The following is a 20,359-nucleotide window of genomic DNA, read 5'->3' as shown; positions in this document are numbered from 1 at the left end:
AAAATCACCCACGTGCCAAATTCAGCTTGTGGGTGGCCAGTTGGAGAACCCTGTCCTACATAGTCCCCTACTTTTCACCAGAGCCCTATGGACCAAGGTAGTAGTGCTCTTTCCATGACCGACTGAGCAGGTGAATCCAGGTGAAAGCTATGATCCCTTATTGATGTCACATGTTAATTGTTTTAGGATGGTCATACCACGGATCATTTAGCAATTTGATTTAGAATTTTAGGACCCCTTTAGGTATATATACAAAAAAATACAAAGAATTTGATAAAGTTTAGAATTTGGCCTCTACTACTATAGCCCATTGAAACGCATTGAATTACATTAATAAATAGCAAAAAAGACAGTCAAAAAATGTATCATAAGGAATAAGGTTTTGAAGTGTCTGTCCTGTATCTAGGAGATAAAAGAAAGATCAGGAAATATTTGTGTTTTTGGACAAAAAATGTAACGCCTTTTTTTGTTGCCACAAAACTACCTCCATACTTCCATTCATTTGTATGGGTTACCATCAGACGAGTCCCGTGACACTTGTGGGGGTCGTGTTCGTGAGGGTCCCCCCCTTTCCCTTGCCTGACGATAGCAACCGCCCACCTCTTCCACATAAGTGACATTGGTACATTGTGTGTGTGTGTGTGTGTGTGTGTGTGTGTTGTGTCGTCTGTGGAGTGTGTGACTTGGGAGTCGTCCCTTTCGCCAGCACTTGCAGTGCCTCCTGGCTGCCTGGGGTGTGCTGGAGAGCATGGTGAGAGGTGACTGTACAGCTGTGTCCCAAATGGCACCCTATTCCCTACATAGTGCACTACTTTTGACCAGGCTCTGATCAACAGTAGTGCACTATGAAGTGATTAGGGTGCCAATTGGGAGATGGCAGTCACAGTGGCTGTGTCGTTGTGTCAGGTACAAACAGAAGCACCATATTTGCACTTTTGAGAGGCGTCGCCCGGTTATATGATTGCCCTTCAAATCTGTGTCAACATAACACTTTAATACTGTCATATTACATTTTAGTCATCTAGCAGACACTCTTATCCTTTACAGTTAGTGAGTGCATACATTTTCATACTGGCCCCCCGTGGGAAACGAACCCACAACCCTGGCGTTGCAAGCGCCATGCTCTACCAACTGAGCTACAGGGGACTATAAACCATTTATGGTTTTAAATTACCATTCCTTATTCCTTTGCATACCATGTGTAATGCATGAGTATTTGGATACTTATTAAAAGCCTGTATATTTAGACCTAATGCTTTATATTAGGGCTTACTCTGCTTGCCCTGAAACAACATATTCTATATATGCGCATCTTAAGCTTTCTTAGGAACCAGGTCATGAGCACAAATATTGGAAGGACAAAACGACTATTAACAGAATGATGTTTCTACTTCGCAGTGTTTGTCTGACAAACTGAACAACTAAATATAAAATGGGGAGAGAGAGAGAGAGAGAGAGAGAGAGAGAGAGAGAGAGGGATGTCAAGGCACTGCAAAAGCTGCATAATATTGTCTTGAGACACATTTCACCTCAACATGACAGTGAAGTCCTTCTAAATGCATGACCCTCTGGAAATGCTGCCATTAAGACAAATGTATAGACCTAAAACACGTCCTCAAAAATCACGCTGGCCACCGCCCAGGCCTTTCTGTTTTACACTGGCATAAACTGCCATAAACTGCCATAAACTGACAAACTATTTGGACAGATAGAAAGAAAAGAGGAAAGCTTTGAGCTGTCACCATCATCATCATCATCACCATCACGTTATCTGTTGACTAATTGGACTCAATCCCTCAGGACAAACAACTCATTTACTATGCTACACTCTATATACAAAAGTATGTGGACACCCCTTCATATTAGTGGATTCTATTAGAGATATATATATATATATACACACACACACACACACACACACACACACACACACACATAGCAGTATGTGGACACCCTTTCAAATGAATGGATTCTATTTCAGCCACCCCCGTTGCTGACAGGTGTATACAATCGATCATACAGCCATGCAATCTCCACAAACATCGGCAGTAGAATGGCCTTACTGAAGAGCTCAGTGACTTCCAACGTGGCACCGTCATAGGATGACACCTTTCCAACAAGTCATTTAGTCAAATTTCTGCCCTGCTAGAGCTGCCCCGGTCAACTGCAAGTGCTGTTATTGTGAAGTGGAAATGTCTAGGCGCAACAATGGTTCAGCCGCGAAGTGGTAGGCCACACAAGCTCACATCAACGGGATTGCCGAGTGCTGAAGCGCGTAGAAATCATCTGCCCTTGCAACACTCACTACCGACTTCCAAATTGCCTCTGCAAGCAACGTCAGCACAAGAACTGTTAGTCGGGAGCTTCATGAAATGGGTTTCCATGGCCGAGCAGCCGCACACAATCCTAAGATCACCATGCGCAATGCCAAGAGTCGGCTGGAGTGATGTAAAGCTCGCCGCCATTGGACTCTGGAGCAGTGGAAATGCGTTCTCTGGAGTGATGAATCACGCTTCACCATCTGGCAGTCTGACGGATGAATCTGGGTTTGGCGGATGCCAAGAGAACGCTACCTGCCCCAATGCATAGTGCCAACTGTAAAGTTTGGTAGTGGAGGAGGAATAATGGTCTGGGGCTGTTTTTCATGGTTCGGGCTAGGCCCCTTAGTTCCAGTGAAGGGAAATCTTAACACTACAGCATATACACTGCTCAAAAAAATAAAGGGAACACTAAAATAACACATCCTAGATCTGAATGAATGAAATAATCGTATTAAATACTTTTTTCTTTACATAGTTGAATGTGCTGACAACAAAATCACACACAAATTATCAATGGAAATCAAATGTATCAACCCATCGAGGTCTGGATTTGGAGTCACCCTCAAAATTAAAGTGGAAAACCACACTACAGGCTGATCCAACTTTGATGTAATGTCCTTAAAACAAGTCAAAATGAGGCTCAGTAGTGTGTGTGGCCTCCACGTGCCTGTATGACCTCCCTACAACGCCTGGGCATGCTCCTGATGAGGTGGCGGATGGTCTCCTGAGGGATCTCCTCCCAGACCTGGACTAAAGCATCCGCCAACTCCTGGACAGTCTGTGGTGCAACGTGGCGTTGGTGGATGGAGCGAGACATGATGTCCCAGATGTGCTCAATTGGATTCAGGTCTGGGAGGCGGGCGGGCCAGTCCATAGCATCAATGCCTTCCTCTTGCAGGAACTGCTGACACACTCCAGCCACATGAGGTCTAGCATTGTCTTGCATTAGGAGGAACCCAGGGCCAACCGCACCAGCATATGGTCTCACAAGGGGTCTGAGGATTTCATCTCGGTACCTAATGGCAGTCAGGCTACCTCTGGCGAGCACATGGAGGTCTGTGCGGCCCCCCAAAGAAATGCCACCCCACACCATGACTGACCCACTCCAAACCGGTCATGCTGGAGGATGTTGCAGGCAGCAGAACGTTCTCCACGGCGTCTCCAGACTCTGTCACATGTGCTCAGTGTGAACCTGCTTTCATCTGTGAAGAGCACAGGGCGCCAGTGGCGAATTTGCCAATCTTGGTGTTCTCTGGCAAATGCCAAACGTCCTGCACGGTGTTGGGCTGTAAGCACAACCCCCACCTGTGGACGTCGGGCCCTCATACCACCCTCATGGAGTCTGTTTCTGACCGTTTGAGCAGACACATGCACATTTGTGGCCTGCTGGAGGTCATTTTGCAGGGCTCTGGCAGTGCTCCTCCTGCTCCTCCTTGCACAAAGGCGGAGGTAGCAGTCCTGCTGCTGGGTTGTTGCCCTCCTACGGCCTCCTCCACGTCTCCTGATGTACTGGCCTGTCTCCTGGTAGCGCCTCCATGCTCTGGACACTACGCTGACAGACACAGCAAACCTTCTTGCCACAGCGCGCATTGATGTGCCATCCTGGATGAGCTGCACTACCTGAGCCACTTGTGTGGGTTGTAGACTCCGTCTCATGCTACCACTAGAGTGAAAGCACCGCCAGCATTCAAAAGTGACCAAAACATCAGCCAGGAAGCATAGGAACTGAGAAGTGGTCTGTGGTCACCACCTGCAAAACCAGTCCTTTATTGGGGGGTGTCTTGCTAATTGCCTATAATTTCCACCTGTTGTCTATTCCATTTGCACAACAGCATGTGAAATTTATTGTCAATCAGTGTTGCTTCCTAAGTGGACAGTTTGATTTCACAGAAGTGTGATTGACTTGGAGTTACATTGCGTTGTTTAAGTGTTCCCTTAATTTTTTTGAGCAGTGTAATTGCATTCTAGACAATTCTGTGCTTCCAACTTTGTGGCAACAGTTTGGGGAAGGCCCTTTCCTGTTTCAGCATGACAATACCCTGACCTCAACCCAATCTAACAACTTTGGGATGAATTGGAAAGCCGACTGCGAGCCAAGCCTAATCGCCCACAATCAGTGCCCGACCTCACTAATGCTCGTGGCTGAATCGAAGCAAGTCCCTGCAGCAATGTTCCAACATCTAGTGGAAAGCCTTCCCAGAAGAGTGGAGGCTGTTATAGCAGCAAAGAGGGGACCAACTCCATATTAATGCCCATGATTTTGGAATGAGATGTTCGATGAGCAGGTGTCCACCTACTTTTGGTCATGTAGTGTTCATAGGCTTCCTTCATCAGTGTATTGATAATTCATGGATTCACATCATCATTAACAGAACAAAGAGACTCCAGGGAAAATACAACCAAATAACAACAAGGCATGGTGTGAACCTGATGATGATGATGATGATGTCTATGGTACGCATGTATAGTTTAGACTCCTGATATTCAGTGACGGCGTGGCCCCTAGGACGGCCCTGTGGTCCCACTAATCACAGTGACGGAGTGGCCCCTAGGAGGGGCCTGCTGTCAGGCCTAGTGATGGACACAGCCTGGGGGTCTCCTACTGCCACTGGCCCTAGAGTCGGCTGCCTTCTGACTGCTGCCTTCTGAGCCCAAACACCACCACTACACTCCTTAGTTACACTTTCAACACACAGCACACACACACACGCATCGCCTTTTTGAGAAGCTAGATATATGTTCCACTTTCTCTGACTCACAAGTTGTGAGAAACAAGCATCTAAAAATAAAACCAGCGACGGACGTGGCTGCAGCTCCACTCAGTATAGCAGCAGCCCTTCCCCTGAATCTCTCAGTCTACCACCATGTACAGCTGAGAGGCGGCGCTGTGAATCTGACTCGCTGCCTTCTCGCTGGTAAAAGTCTTAATAAAATAAATGTCTGCCTTCCTGAACACTAGATCCCTGTGGGTCCTGGTCAAACGTAGTGCACTATAAAAGGGACTGGGGTGTCATTTGGGATGCAGATTGTTCCTGTAGACTCTGCTGGCAAGACATTAAGCTTTAATGTCCTCCTATAGTAAAGATGCAGAATCTCCTGCTAGCCTATTGATTAAGAATCAAGCTGAAGTGCCCTTTTCAATCCAAATCATTACCCAGGTTTCCTGGGATAGCATGTTGGAATTAACATGTGGACAAAAAAAAGTTGTATTTTTATACTTTTAACTTTGGTTTCTTGTTGCTGAGTGTGTTGATCCAAACATGCGTATTGCTGATCGAAATGTATTTTTCCCTTGACTTACCTAAACAAATAACTGGATTGCGGTTTTGATTGAATATCGCCAAGACTGTTTCAATGGAATGCCACTTCCAAGCCCCAACATGCTGACTACACTGGGGGCGTGCCGTCGCGCGCATGTTGATTTTATCCATCCACACTAGACGTGATCAGGACACGCAGGTTGAAATATCAAAACCAACTCTGAACTGACTATAATCATTTGGGGACAGGTCGAAACAAATGAAACATTCATTGCCGTTTAGCTAGCTAGCTTGCTGTTGCTAGCTAATTTGTCCTGGGATACAAACATTGGGTTGTTATTTTACCTGAAATGCACAAGGTCCTTTTTTTCTGGATCTTTGTAGAATCTGGACCCATTTTGAGTCACACAAAATCTTGTGTTCTGTACTCCGACAATTAATCCACAGATAAAAGGGGAAACCTTGTTAGTTTCTAGTAATAATAATAATAATAATAATAATAATATGCCATTTAGCAGACGCTTTTATCCAAAGCGACTTACAGTCATGCGTGCGTACATTTTTTTTTTTTTGTGTATGGGTGGTCCCGGGGATCGAACCCACTACCCTGGCGTTACAAGCGCCGTGCTCTACCAGCTGAGCTACCAGCTGAGCCACCTTCAGTCTTCTTCTGTGGACTTTATATGGCGGTTGGCAACCAACTTTAAGGTGCATTACCACCACCAACTGGACTGGAGGGTGGACCTCAGTTCATCTTTCGATCACCCACGTAGGTATATGCTCCTAAAAACCAATGAGGAGATGGGAGAGGCGGGACTTGAGGCGAGTCAAGTGTAAAAAATAGAACCCATTTCTATTTTAGCGCCTGGCTACGCAGACGCTCGTTGACGCGCGCGAGCAGTTTGGATGAAATTATAGAATAACATTTGTACATTTATTTGGCAATGCTCATGCGCGTAACGTGAGCGGTGTGGTCAGCATGTAAGGGCTGGGTTTTTACAATGGCCAAGCATTTTTTCAATTCCTCAAACAATGTCAACTGCAGAATAGGCCTACGTCAATCCCCTTGACGACTCAGTCACTGCCTTTGACACACACAGTACAAACAAACACACAGAACTAGTGTTTATTCACTGATAAAGTCAGTCAGGTGGCATCTGTGTGTGTGTGTGTGTGTGTGTGTGTGTGTGTGTGTGTGTGTAATTGGGAATAGGCATTTGACAGTATGGCTAACTTCCTTCTGCCTAACTGGACAGAGACCAGAGCAGGAAGATAGCCTCTGATGGGAAAGTGGAAATAGAAATGTTGAACAACCAACTGGGGAAAAACATTAAACCAGCTAGCTACTGTATAAAACAGGGAACTGGAGTAGCCTAAATTACTTTATATCACGAGTCACTGGGGCCAACCTAAGAACACAGCTAGAATGGGTGCGTCTCAAATGGCACCCTATCAAAAGTAGTGCACTACATAGGGAATACGGTGCCATTCTCTGGTCTAAAGTAGTGCACTACATAGGGAATACGGTGCCATTCTCTGGTCTAAAGTAGTGCACTACATAGGGAATACGGTGCCATTCTCTGGTCTAAAGTAGTGCACTACATAGGGAATACGGTGCCATTTGAGATGCAAAAAATGACTGAGGGTCAATCTCAATAGGCTGAAAGCATGTCCACTCCGGGTTGAAGTAGCCTCAAGGAATGGATCTAGGACCCAATGTCATCTAATGTCAATCTAATGTTATGTCCTGTCATCTCATGGCCAATGTAACGTCCGGTCATCTCATGCCAATGTAGCGTCATGCAGATGCTTGTGAAGTAAAACAGGGGACATTTTGAAGCCCATGTCTAAGGGATATGCTCTGTAGTTCTAATGAGCTAAATCACTAGGCCTAGGTCTGTTTTCTCCCAAGAACCTCATTATCTAAAAACATTTTCCATTCAAATAAGGGATTGATTCAACTGGACTATAGGGGTGGGGAGGTGAGAGGATTCATCTGGACTATAGGGGTGTGGAGGTGAAAGGATTCATCTGGACTATAGGGGTGAAAGGATTCATCTGGACTATAGGGGTGGGGAGGTGAAAGGATTCATCTGGACTATAGGGGTGTGGAGGTGAGAGGATTCATCTGGACTATAGGGGTGGGGAGGTGAAAGGATTCATCTGGACTATAGGGGTGTGGAGGTGAGAGGATTCATCTGGACTATAGGGGTGTGGGGGTGAAATGATTCATCTGGACTATAGGGGTGGGGAGGTGAAAGGATTCATCTGGACTATAGGGGTGTGGAGGTGAGAGGATTCATCTGGACTATAGGGGTGTGGGGGTGAAATGATTCATCTGGACTATAGGGGTGTGGAGGTGAAAGGATTCATCTGGACTATAGGGGTGTGGGGGTGAAAGGATTCATCTGGACTATAGGGGTGTGGGGGTGAAAGGATTCATCTGGACTATAGGGGTGGGGAGGTGAAAGGATTCATCTGGACTATAGGGGTGGGGAGGTGAAAGGATTCATCTGGACTATAGGGGTGGGGAGGTGAAAGGATTCATCTGGACTATAGGGGTGTGGAGGTGAGAGGATTCATCTGGACTATAGGGGTGTGGGGGTGAAATGATTCATCTGGACTATAGGGGTGTGGGGGTGAAAGGATTCATCTGGACTATAGGGGTGTGGGGGTGAAAGGATTCATCTGGACTGTAGGGGTGAGGAGGTGAGAGGATTCAACTGGACTATAGGGGTGAGGAGGTGAGAGGATTCAACTGGACTATAGGGGTGAGGAGGTGAGAGGATTCAACTGGACTATAGGGGTGGGGGGGTGAAAGGATTCATCTGGACTGTAGGGGTGGGGAGGTGAGAGGGACAGTCATATCCCAATTTCCTATCAGGTTGTGTCTGAAATGTGTGTGTGTGTTCTGGGTCCCAGGGGACTTACCTCTGCAACCTTTGGAGGGACCCCATCTCCCAGTACCTCTCTGTAGAAGCACTGTTGGGCCATGTAGTAGGACAGGCCGCTGGTCCTCTTAAAGGCATCCTTCAGCCGCTTCAACTCCACATCAGTTACTATAGAGAGAAGGGGGGAGAGGGAAGGAGAGCGAGAGAGAGCGAGAGAGAGAGAGAGAGCGGCAGAGGAAGAGACGATGAGATACATTTAATAGGGTTCATTAACATCAGGTTCAAGACTAAGGTGTCCTAACATCAGGTTCAAGACTAAGGTGTCCTAACATCAGGTTAAAGACTAAGGTGTCCTAACATCAGGTTAAAGACTAAGGTGTCCTAACATCAGGTTAAAGACTAAGGTGTCCTAACATCAGGTTAAAGACTAAGGTGTCCTAACATCAGGTTAAAGACTAAGGTGTCCTAACATCAGGTTAAAGACTAAGGTGTCCTAACATCAGGTTAAAGACTAAGGTGTCCTAACATCAGGTTAAAGACTAAGGTGTCCTAACATCAGGTTAAAGACTAAGGTGTCCTAACATCAGGTTAAAGACTAAGGTGTCCTAACATCAGGTTAAAGACTAAGGTGTCCTAACATCAGGTTAAAGACTAAGGTGTCCTAACATCAGGTTAAAGACTAAGGTGTCCTAACATCAGGTTAAAGACTAAGGTGTCCTAACATCAGGTTAAAGACTAAGGTGTCCTAACATCAGGTTAAAGACTAAGGTGTCCTAACATCAGGTTAAAGACTAAGGTGTCCTAACATCAGGTTAAAGACTAAGGTGTCCTAACATCAGGTTAAAGACTAAGGTGTCCTAACATCAGGTTAAAGACTAATGTGTCCTAACATCAGGTTAAAGACTAAGGTGTCCTAACATCAGGTTAAAGACAAAGAGAATTTGGGAACAATAAGCTGATCCTATGTGTCGCATCCCAAATAGTTCCCTATTTCCTAGTGCACTACTGTTAACCAGAGCCCTAGGGAATAGGGTGCCAACTAACTAACAACTAGGCCACATCCTATCCTCTGCTTTGGCGAGAAGGCAGATTCTACAAGCAACCGTGTTCCAAACACTATCATCTTGAATTCTGAGAGGAGGAACTTCCTCTATACAAACCTAGGAAGATAAATGCTAAATGCTCATTCAGGTTGCTGCTAGTGGCACCTGGCTCTCTCTGTGTGTGTGAGTGAGTGAGCGATAAATAACAATGGATCCACACGTCCGGTCAGGTTTAAGAGCTCATTATCTTGCCCTGTATTCAGAGCACCTTCACCCCGCTGAACCCCGCGGCTGTGAGCTCGCTGCTCGCTCGATCTTGACAGCGACGCGGCTTTTAATGAATGGACTCCCAGCAGAGCCTGTGTCAGCCACACCGCTGACAGTTAGATCCATGGCAACGCAGTCAATCATGATGAAGCAGTGTAGTGCCCGTTGCCGAGGAGGGGAGGAACTGGAACGAGGCAGGGCAGGGCAGGGCAGGGCAGAGCATCGACAATGTAACTATGTTTAGTTCAATGATTAGGCTACGCCCCAACCAAACTTTGGTTTCCCCCTTACTGTCTGAGAGGATTTGAATTGGACATTTTGAGAGGCTAAGGGTATTGCTTTTGTGGCTTTCGCACCCATTCTGTATATGAAAACCATTGGAAACCTTTCCTCCCTCTAGATGATATTAAAAACAGGCCTAACTGACCCAGGAACACTCATTACATTTCTCGACCTATCAGATTGGTGGTTAATCAATACAGACCTATGACTTTGCTAAATAATAAATAGTCAAATGGTTCCAGATAGATTAACAAATAAGCAAGGAAGCAGTCCCCGTTGTGGCTAACACTACTGGTATTGCTGCCATGGTGTGACGGAATGGTTGTATTCTGGGCCACATTAACTGCAGTGGATCACCATTCATTACATATACACAGACACACACACAAACACCCACATACACATACACACACACACAAACAAACACCCACATACATATTGTGACGTCACGAGAGGCTACACAGCTTTCAGCGGGATTGCTCAAGTAGTGCAAGGAGACCAGGTTCAACCAAAACAAGGATTTTATTAAAGGTCTTGGGAAACTAACGAAATTATAACACAATTCTGTTCTCTGGTGGCTCTAAGGGTTAACAGTTCAGGGATGTCTCTTCCACATCCAAAATCATAACTCTCCCTCGCTCAAATAACTTTTCCCCAGCCTTACTGTATTCCACGTTGCAGCTAGTGGCCAACCCAGCAAAACGTCCTTCCAAATGTCCCACACGTATTTCCACAGGTGCATATATCCAAAGGTGAGTATTTCCCAAAGGTAAGTATCTCCAAATCCTTATATTCCTCATGGAAGTGGACGTGCAGCACTCTTGTCCTCCAGAGAGCCCAGCCTCGAGACCGTGTCTCTTCCCTTCAACAAACCTTCAGCTCATCAGCTCCTGATTGGTTTCAGCTGCGTGGGAAGATTGGCCATAGAGGGTTGGAGTTCCCGACCATACCAGCAGATGGAGCCATAGCTGTCTGGGTTTGCAGCCATCTCAGGGGGATGTAACGTCCCTCCAGGACACAGCCTCTCGTGACATCACACATCCCCCTCCTCGGGACCGACGTCCTCGTCGGGGTAAAGGCAGCGAAGAAGGCATCACGCCGGGAGAGGGCGTCCGCATTGCCGTGGTGCTTGCCAGCCCTGTGGACAACAGAAAAGTTAAACGGTTGCAAGCTCAAAAACCATCTGGTTACTCTACTGTTTGATTCCTTGTTCTTGGCCATCCACTGCAGAGGGGGCGTGATCAGATACCACCATGAAACGTCGGCCCAGGAGATAGAACCGAAGGGACTCCAGGGCCCAGACTACAGCCAGACATTCTTTCTCCACCGTTGAATAGTTCTTCTCTCTTGGAAGTAACTTTCTGCTTAGGTAGAGAATGGGATGTTCTTCACCGTCATGTGCCTGGGTGAGGACAGCACCCAGACCCACCTCCGAAGCATCCGCTTGGACAATGAATTCCTTCTTGAAGTCTGGTGCCACCAGGATCGGACTGGAGCAGAGTGCTCGCTTCAGGTTGAGGAAAGCCGCCTCCGCCGCAGGGTTCCACTTCACCATTCGTGAGTGGCGTTTGGTCGTCAGCTCCGTCAACGGTGCAGCTATGGTAGCAAAATCTGCAATAAAGCGTCTATAGTAGCCAGCGAGGCCCAAAAATGACCTTACTTGCTTCTTGTTGATGGGCTGCGGCCAGTCCTGTATGGCCCGCAGTTTGGCTTCCTGTGGTTTGACCAACCCCCGCCCAATGGTGTACCCCAGGTAGTTTGTCTCACTGAAGGCCACCTTGCACTTCTTCGGGTTTGCCGTGAGCCCTGCTTCCCTGAGCGAATCCAGCACCGCTTGTACCCGGGGTAGGTGGCTGGCCCAATCCTGACTTTGTATAACAACATCATCCAAATAAGCCGCTGCGTACCTCTTGTGGGGCGCAAGGACTCGATCCATCAGGCGTTGGAACGTGGCAGGTGCCCCGTGGAGACCAAACGGAAGTCGGGTATACTGGTAGAGCCCCTCCCGGGGTGGCAAAGGCTGTCTTCTCCTTAGACGCCGGGGTCAAGGGCACCTGCCAGTAGCCTTTTGTGAGATCAAGAGTGGTTAGGAAACGAGCATGCCCCAAGGAGTCTATTAAATCATCGACACGAGGCATTGGGTATGCATCAAATTCAGACACTTCATTCAACTTCCGATAGTCATTACAAAATCGTACTGAACCGTCTGGCTTGGGAACTAGTACGATGGGACTTGCCCAGGCACTGTGGGACTCTTCGATTACTCCCAACTCCCGCATCTTCCTTACCTCCTTCTGTATAACCACTTTACGAGCCTCTGGCACGCGGTGCAGGGCGCTGGTTTACCGTTCGGCCAGGCATGGTGCGGATCTCATGTTGGACCACCTCTGTGTGACCGGGAAGGGAGGAGAAGACATCCTGGTTCTGCTCCACGAGTTCCAGGGCCATCTGTCGTTGATGTGGGGACAGATTTGGACCCAGCTGAACCTCTTCTCGCGCCGGTTCCTGGGTCTCTGTGGGGGGTAGAGAGCTGAACAGCGCCTCTCTGGCGTGCCACTTCTTTAAAAGGTTAACATGATAAATCTGCTCAGTTTTCCTTTTATCTGGTTGCCTCACCTTGTAGTTTACTTCTCCCATGCGTTCAATGACCTCATATGGTCCTTGCCAGGTTGCCAGGAATTTGCACTCAACGGTTGGCACCAGGACCAGCACTCTGTCCCCCGGCTTAAACTCCCTGGGTCTTTTCGGGAAGCATTCAGCATCTCCGCTGTGGCCTGGTACTTTTCCACAGCTTCCACGGTCAGATCAGCCGTGGTCAAGGCCTGTTGACTGATGAACCGTTTTGCCTCATAAGGCAGGGCGCGTAGGTAACGATCCACCACAACGGCCTCCACCACCGCCGCTGCTGTATTCCTCTGCGGATCCAGCCATTTCCTTGCGATTCGGACAAGTTCATGCATCTGCGCCCGAGGAGGTTGGTCTGGTTGGAAGGTCCAGCCGTGAAAGCGCTGGGCCATACCAAACTTTGTGAGTCCATATCTGCTGAGGATCTCAGACTTCAGGGCATCATAGTCAGTAACCTGGTCAGGGCCCAGGTCCCGGACAGCATTCAGTGATTCCCGGTTAGAAAGGGGGCTAACAGACCAACCCACTGTTGCTTGGGCCAGGCTTCCCTAGTGGCCGTGGCCTCAAATGCATGCAGGTATGCCTCAATGTCATCGGTAGCTCCCATCTTAGATATAAAGTCACTTGCCTTTATTGGGCGGGTATTTTGGACAACCCTCTGTCTCTGCAACTGCAATTCCTCTGCCTTCAGAAGGTTGGCTTTCTTTGCTCCTCCAAGAGAGCCACGTTTGCTTGCATCTGGGCTTGCTGGCCAGCAACAAGGGCTTTCAATATGTCCTCCATTTCAGTCGGCGGGGAGCCTACGGCCAACTTGGAAAACTGGGTGATCAAACCTTCGGTATCCTCCTCCGACATGCACTATTAACGCTTGAGCGTGCCCGTATTCTCCACCATCTGTGACGTCACGAGAGGCTACACAGCTTTCAGCGGGATTGCTCAAGTAGTGCAAGGAGACCAGGTTCAACCAAAACAAGGATTTTATTAAAGGTCTTGGGAAACTAACGAAATTATAACACAATTCTGTTCTCTGGTGGCTCTAAGGGTTAACAGTTCAGGGATGTCTCTTCCACATCCAAAATCATAACTCTCCCTCGCTCAAATAACTTTTCCCCAGCCTTACTGTATTCCACGTTGCAGCTAGTGGCCAACCCAGCAAAACGTCCTTCCAAATGTCCCACACGTATTTCCACAGGTGCATATATCCAAAGGTGAGTATTTCCCAAAGGTAAGTATCTCCAAATCCTTATATTCCTCATGGAAGTGGACGTGCAGCACTCTTGTCCTCCAGAGAGCCCAGCCTCGAGACCGTGTCTCTTCCCTTCAACAAACCTTCAGCTCATCAGCTCCTGATTGGTTTCAGCTGCGTGGGAAGATTGGCCATAGAGGGTTGGAGTTCCCGACCATACCAGCAGATGGAGCCATAGCTGTCTGGGTTTGCAGCCATCTCAGGGGGATGTAACGTCCCTCCAGGACACAGCCTCTCGTGACATCACAATATACACAGACACACACGTCATGCTCCCTAGTGAAAGTGCCACAGAGAGAGGATGACACTGGTACCCCCAAAGCCACTCAATCAAGCCTGGCTGGCTATATCCTGAAATAACACAGGCCTGGCTAGCTATATCCTGAAATAACACAGGCCTGGCTGGCTATATCCTGAAATAACACAGGCCTGGCTGGCTATATCCTGAAATAACACAGGCCTGGCTGGCTATATCCTGAAATAACACAGGCCTGGTGTCACGTCTCCTCCCGTTGCTCCCCTCCAGCGCTCTGATCCGCCGGTCTACTGGAGACACCAGTCTGAGCGCACCACCTCGGCAAACACAGGAATGGAAACCCAACGCACCCTAATCACCTCCAGAAGCACCTGCACCTCATCATCTCATCACCACCCCTATACCGCCCTGGACTGTTAGTTCATTGTTGTGTGCAATTGTTAGCGTCGTGTCGTTTACTCTCTCTTTCTCATTATTAACTAAACCTTGACCTTGTTAATTCCTGCGTCTGCATCTCTTCATATACTCAGTACTCGTATACACAGAATTACACACCACTCACGAAAATGGATGCAGCAGGAGTTTCCCAGTGCCTGGACCAGCACCAGCAGCAGCTTGCCCAGTTGAACACCACCATGCAGGAAGTGCTCCAAACTCTGCATAATCTGCCCAGCGCGTCAGCCTGGGGCATATCCATCTGACCAAGCCAGGATAGCGTTGGTGATTTCGCTACTTAAAGGAAAGGCGCTGGATTGGACCACGGCAGTCTGGGAAGAAGGTGAGGCCGCAGCGCGTTCCCTACTCCACCTTCCTCGCTCGGATCAGGGCGGTGTTTGATCATCCCACGGAGGGAAAGGACGGGGGTGAGCGTCTCCTCCGGCTACAACAGAGAGAGGGGCCAGCGTCCGAGTACGCTCTGAGCTTTCGCACGGTGGCGGCATCTTCCGGATGGAATGAGCATGCTCTGCGCACGGCCTTCAGGAGAGGCTTACGGGAGGACATTAAGACGGAACTCGCATGTCGGGACGACGAGATGGACCTTGATACCCTCATCACCACGTCCATCCGTCTTGACGACATGTTGAGCGAGAGGCGGCGTTCAACACTTCCCGGAGCCTCGACGCTCACCCCATCAGCGCTATGGAAGCCGCCCTGCCTCTAAGTCCTCACCCATGGAGGTGGGCAGCACCCCCTACACCACCACGGACCACAGATCTCCTGGCGGCTCCCTATCTAGGCGGTATGACTCCCGTAGCCGCTCCGTGAGTGTTACGTCATCTCCTATCACAAAACCTTTGTTTTTAGTTCCCATAACGGTGACTGGTTATTCCTTCTCTTCCATTTCTACTGCAATGATAGATTCCGGATCAGCGGGGAACCTTATAGATAGGGAGCTGGTCTCTGAATGGGGGTTTTCCACTGTGCCACTGCCTTCTCCGCTACACATTACCTCGCTGGACAATAAACCCCTTGGATCAGGCACCATTACGCACGTCACTCTCCCCATCACCATCACCATTCCCACACTACCGGAGCACCACGAGGAGCTGTCATTCCACATCGTCACGTCACCCCTTCCACCGGATCTTCTTGGGATTGCCCTGGCTCAGACTACACAACTCCACTATCAATTGGATCACCAAGAGGATCACAGCCTGGTCCAACTCATGCCGGAAGACCTGTCTGCCGGTGGTTTGTTGTTCCACGTCAGTGGAGAGTCCAGAGTCCGCCCTCCAGCCCAACATTCCACGTGAGTACACAGATCTCTCCGATGTCTTCTCTTCATTAAGGGCTAAGTGTCTCCCTCCTCACAGGCCCTGGGACTGCACCATTAACCTGCTGGAGGGACAATACCCCCCGAAGAGTCGCATTTACCCCCTTTCCATGGCGGAGACTGAGGCCATGGAGAAGTATGTGGCGGAGACCCTGAAACAGGGGTTCACAGCCTGTTGGTGAAGGGGGAGAAATGTGAATTCCACCCACAGGCCATCTCCTTCCTGGGATACAGGATCAGTCCTCAGGGGGTGTTCATGGAAAGAGCGAAGACGGACGCCGTCAGGTCATGGCCAGTCCTCACCACCATCAAGGGGCCTACAGAGCTTCCTGGGCTTCGCTAATTTCTACCGGCGTTTCATCAGGTCCTTCAGCTCCATAGCCGCCCCACTCAACTATCTCCTTAAGGGTGGGCCTCAGAAGCTGGCCTGGAACCCTGAGGCTGAAGCTGCCTTCAAGAGACTGAAGGAGAGGTTCACATTTCACCACAGCGCCCATCCTAAAACATCCCCACTGTAGGAAAAACTCAACCAGTAGTAGTGTCTGCCTGGCTCAGCATGCAAATACACGGTTCAGGAGACATTACATTTCTGACTTTAGGTAGCGCTCCAGGAAAACAGTGCTTCATGATCTGGGAGTCAAGAAATAAGGGTGAGGCCAGACTGGCCCGTTGATTTGATCCGTAACCGTGATTTCTAATGCTTTCTCAATGGGAGTCGTACGTCGTAACTCCTGAGTGGCGCAGTGGTCTAAGGCACTGCATCGCAGTGCTAACTGTGCCACTAGAGATCCTGGTTCGAATCCAGGCTCTGTCGCAGCCGGCCGTGACCGGGAGACTCATGGGCGGCGCACAATTGGCCCAGCGTCGTCTAGGGTAGGGGAGGGAATGGCCGGCAGGGATGTAGCTCAGTTGATAGAGCATGGCGTTTGCAACGCCAGGGTTGTGGGTTCGATTCCCACGGGGGGCCAGTATAAAAAAAATATGTAATCACTAACTGTAAGTCGCTCTGGATAAGAGCGTCTGCTAAATGACTAAAATGTAAAAATGTAAAAAAATGTACGTTGACGGTCAGCGGCGATGATGCGTCCATATCCATACTATCTCGCAGACAAAGTTCAGATGAGTTGAACTTTTGACTGGCTGACCGATACATAACCATCCGTTTAGCCAATTAGAAGAGGGCCTAAATATACATTACCATACGAGGTCACACAGTGACAGACCCCTAAATGCACATTACCATACGAGGTCACACCGTGACAGACCCCTAAACGCACATTACCATACGAGGTCACAGTAACAGAACCCTAAAACGCACATTACCCTACAAGGTCACACAGTGACAGACCCCTAAATGCACATTACCATACGAGGTCACAGTAACAGAACCCTAAATGCACATTACCATACAAGGTCACACAGTGACAGACCCCTAAACGTACATTACCATACGAGGTCACACCGTGACAGACCCCTAAACGCACATTACCATACGAGGTCACACAGTGACAGACCCCTAAACGCACATTACCATACGAGGTCACACAGTGACAGACCCCTAAATGCACATTACCATACGAGGTCACACCGTGACAGACCCCTAAACGCACATTACCATACGAGGTCACACCGTGACAGACCCCTAAACGCACATTACCATACGAGGTCACACCGTGACAGACCCCTAAACGCACATTACCATACGAGGTCACACAGTGACAGACCCCTAAAGTACATTACCATACGAGGTCACACCGTGACAGACCCCTAAACGCACATTACCATACGAGGTCACACAGTGACAGACCCCTAAAGTACATTACCATACGAAGTCACACAGTGACAGACCCCTAAATCTACATTACCATACGAGGTCACACAGTGACAGACCCCTAAACGCACATTACCATACGAAGTCACACAGTGACAGACCCCTAAATCTACATTACCATACGAGGTCACACAGTGACAGACCCCTAAATGCACATTACCATACGAGGTCACACCGTGACAGACCCCTAAACGCACATTACCATACGAAGTCACACAGTGACAGACCCCTAAATTGACATTACCATACGAGGTCACAGTGACAGACCCCTAAACGCACATTACCATACGAGGTCACACAGTCACAGACCCCTAAATCTACATTACCATACGAGGTCACACAGTGACAGACCCCTAAATGCACATTACCATACGAAGTCACACAGTGACAGACCCCTAAATGTAACACATTTTAGATAATCAATCCTGACAGGCAAAGTTCAGTTGTTACAACTGCAGGAACCAAAGTACAGCAAGTATCAGGTAATTATATTATATTTTCAAGTGCTTCGCGATAAATATTTCACCCGAGTCTTGCATCACTGAAACAATTAACAGATGGATATGCAGAATTATAACAAATTGATTCAATATTTCTCCTAAACATTTTGGCTGGTACGAGGCTACATCTATCCGGTCTAACCTCTGCCATTGTGATAATTGACTCAGCACTAGGCATAGCAATACAAGAACACAGTAAAGAATATCTCCTCTGAAGAGAGAAATGCATCCAGTCGGCATAGCATAAGAACACATTATGCTTTCTCTCTATCTACCGATTGGCTCAAACTGTCAAAAAATTTATAATAAAAAAGGTAACTAATGAACTCATACAGTAGACTAGATGGGTTATGTTATGAGATCTAGCAGACACAAGTAATTAATGTTAGCTTGGTTATTCACAGATCATTTACATTTTAGTCATTTAGCAGACGCTCTTATCCAGAGCAACTTACAGTTAGTGCATACATTTTTATATATATATTTTTTTTCATACTGGCCCCCCATGGGAATCGAACCCACAACCCTGGCGTTGCAAACGCCATACTCTACCAACTGAGCTACCCTGGACGACGCTCTGCTTGTTAATGTGGGCAGCGCCTGATTTGTATCACTGATAAACATTCACCTAGTTAACGTTTTTGACCCAGAGCGACCTTTCCAACATAATCATAAATATTGTGTGGCCTTAGCTATACACACACACCATTGTTAAACTTAGGTTTTGGTTCAATGTTTTGATTCCAGCCAGCAGTTGGTTTTGAAACACTTGACAGAGACACCGACAGCTAGCTACTGTCCACTAGCTTTAATTGTCAATGTGTAGAAAGTGATATTTAGCAACACAGCGCAGCTCCCCACACAACTTTGCAGTGCACATGCCATGGCATGAGAACGCAAGTTCCACGGTCTTTGCATGACACTCTCGTTTGTGGTTAATTGGACAAGACTAGACAACCCGTCCCTAGCGGCTAGCTAGTTAGCTAGCTACAGTAACGTTTTAACTAAACTAATATGGTGAAGGATTCAAAAGATAGCACACGCTTACCTCTTTTGACGGCCTCGTCATACGAAAGGAAACCTATCCTTGACTCCTTGGCACCCATGTTGCCCTCATTTCACTACGATGTGAGAAAATAAACGTTGAGTGTACGAACGGCGCCTGTTGCGAAAATCCGTTACCTGCACTGTGCTCAGCTGTGTTTTCACCGAATGACGCCGCTCCTCGCGGACGCTTTGCTTTGGTCACATGACTGGAGTTCCATGGGTCATCTGATTGGTTGGCATGAAATGGTTGTGCGATGCACATGAGGTATTTCTACAGTCTATGGAGTGAAAGCATGAGGTTAACAAAATACAGGCAGTTTTCAGATGCTGTTACAATTACGTAGCGCAGTACCCCCCCCCCCGGCATGAAATGGTTGTGCGATGCACATGAGGTATTTCTACAGTCTATGGAGTGAAGGCATGAGGTTAACAAAATACAGCCAGTTTTCAGATGCTGTTACAATTACGTAGCGCAGTACCCCCCCCCATTTGCAAAGCTATGTTGCCGAATCGTCTCACACAATGAAACAGTTTTGGGTCTGTTTACTATTTTACGCTACCATTTTGTAAAACTGTCAATGTTGTCCTTGTCGCTGGCTCCCTCATGTGGATATAGTTCAAAAAGGTTTTATCATAAAGTTTGCAGAATTTGCAGTGCACAAGATAAAGCTTGTCAAGATTCAGTATTGCAATGTGAAAGTTATATTTTTCTAACAATTGGTCTACTGGTATAATACTGTACTACATGTTGCATTGGATACACTTGTTTTTTTTTGCACTAGTTTATTCGTTTTTAGAATTAATCAATTCTCTATTATGTGCTGTATTCATGATTGTATGTGTGATAAAACATGATTATCTACAATATCTGATCATTTGCACAGATCAGCAATAGTCAAGAATGTTGACACCTAAGCAAGAGAAACAAAAAATTTTTTTTATTCAAATATACCTATCTGAGCCCTATACTACGAATATAGTTTGAGGAGTTAGCGAGTTATCTTTAGTCAACTCTG

General features: G+C 47.6%; 1 protein-coding gene across 3 annotated transcripts in view; it reads right to left on the bottom strand.

The window, feature by feature from the left end:
• Positions 1 to 19,507, bottom strand: part of LOC121567679 (ubiquitin carboxyl-terminal hydrolase 32) — a 97,623-nt gene extending 78,116 nt beyond the window's left edge. For all 3 annotated transcript variants that reach the window (XM_041877891.2, XM_041877892.2, XM_041877893.2), the window contains exons 1-2: positions 19,345 to 19,507; positions 8,513 to 8,640 (exon numbers count right to left, since the gene is read on the bottom strand). In XM_041877891.2, the coding sequence (XP_041733825.1) occupies positions 8,513 to 8,640; positions 19,345 to 19,402 (186 nt within the window). In that variant the 5' untranslated portion in view covers positions 19,403 to 19,507. The remainder of the gene's footprint in view (positions 1 to 8,512; positions 8,641 to 19,344) is intronic.
• Positions 19,508 to 20,359: the final 852 nt, after the last annotated feature.

This window comes from Coregonus clupeaformis, chromosome 6 (genome assembly GCF_020615455.1).
Source record: "Coregonus clupeaformis isolate EN_2021a chromosome 6, ASM2061545v1, whole genome shotgun sequence".
Lineage (NCBI taxonomy): Eukaryota > Metazoa > Chordata > Actinopteri > Salmoniformes > Salmonidae > Coregonus > Coregonus clupeaformis.
This window is presented reverse-complemented; position numbering and strand designations above follow the sequence as displayed.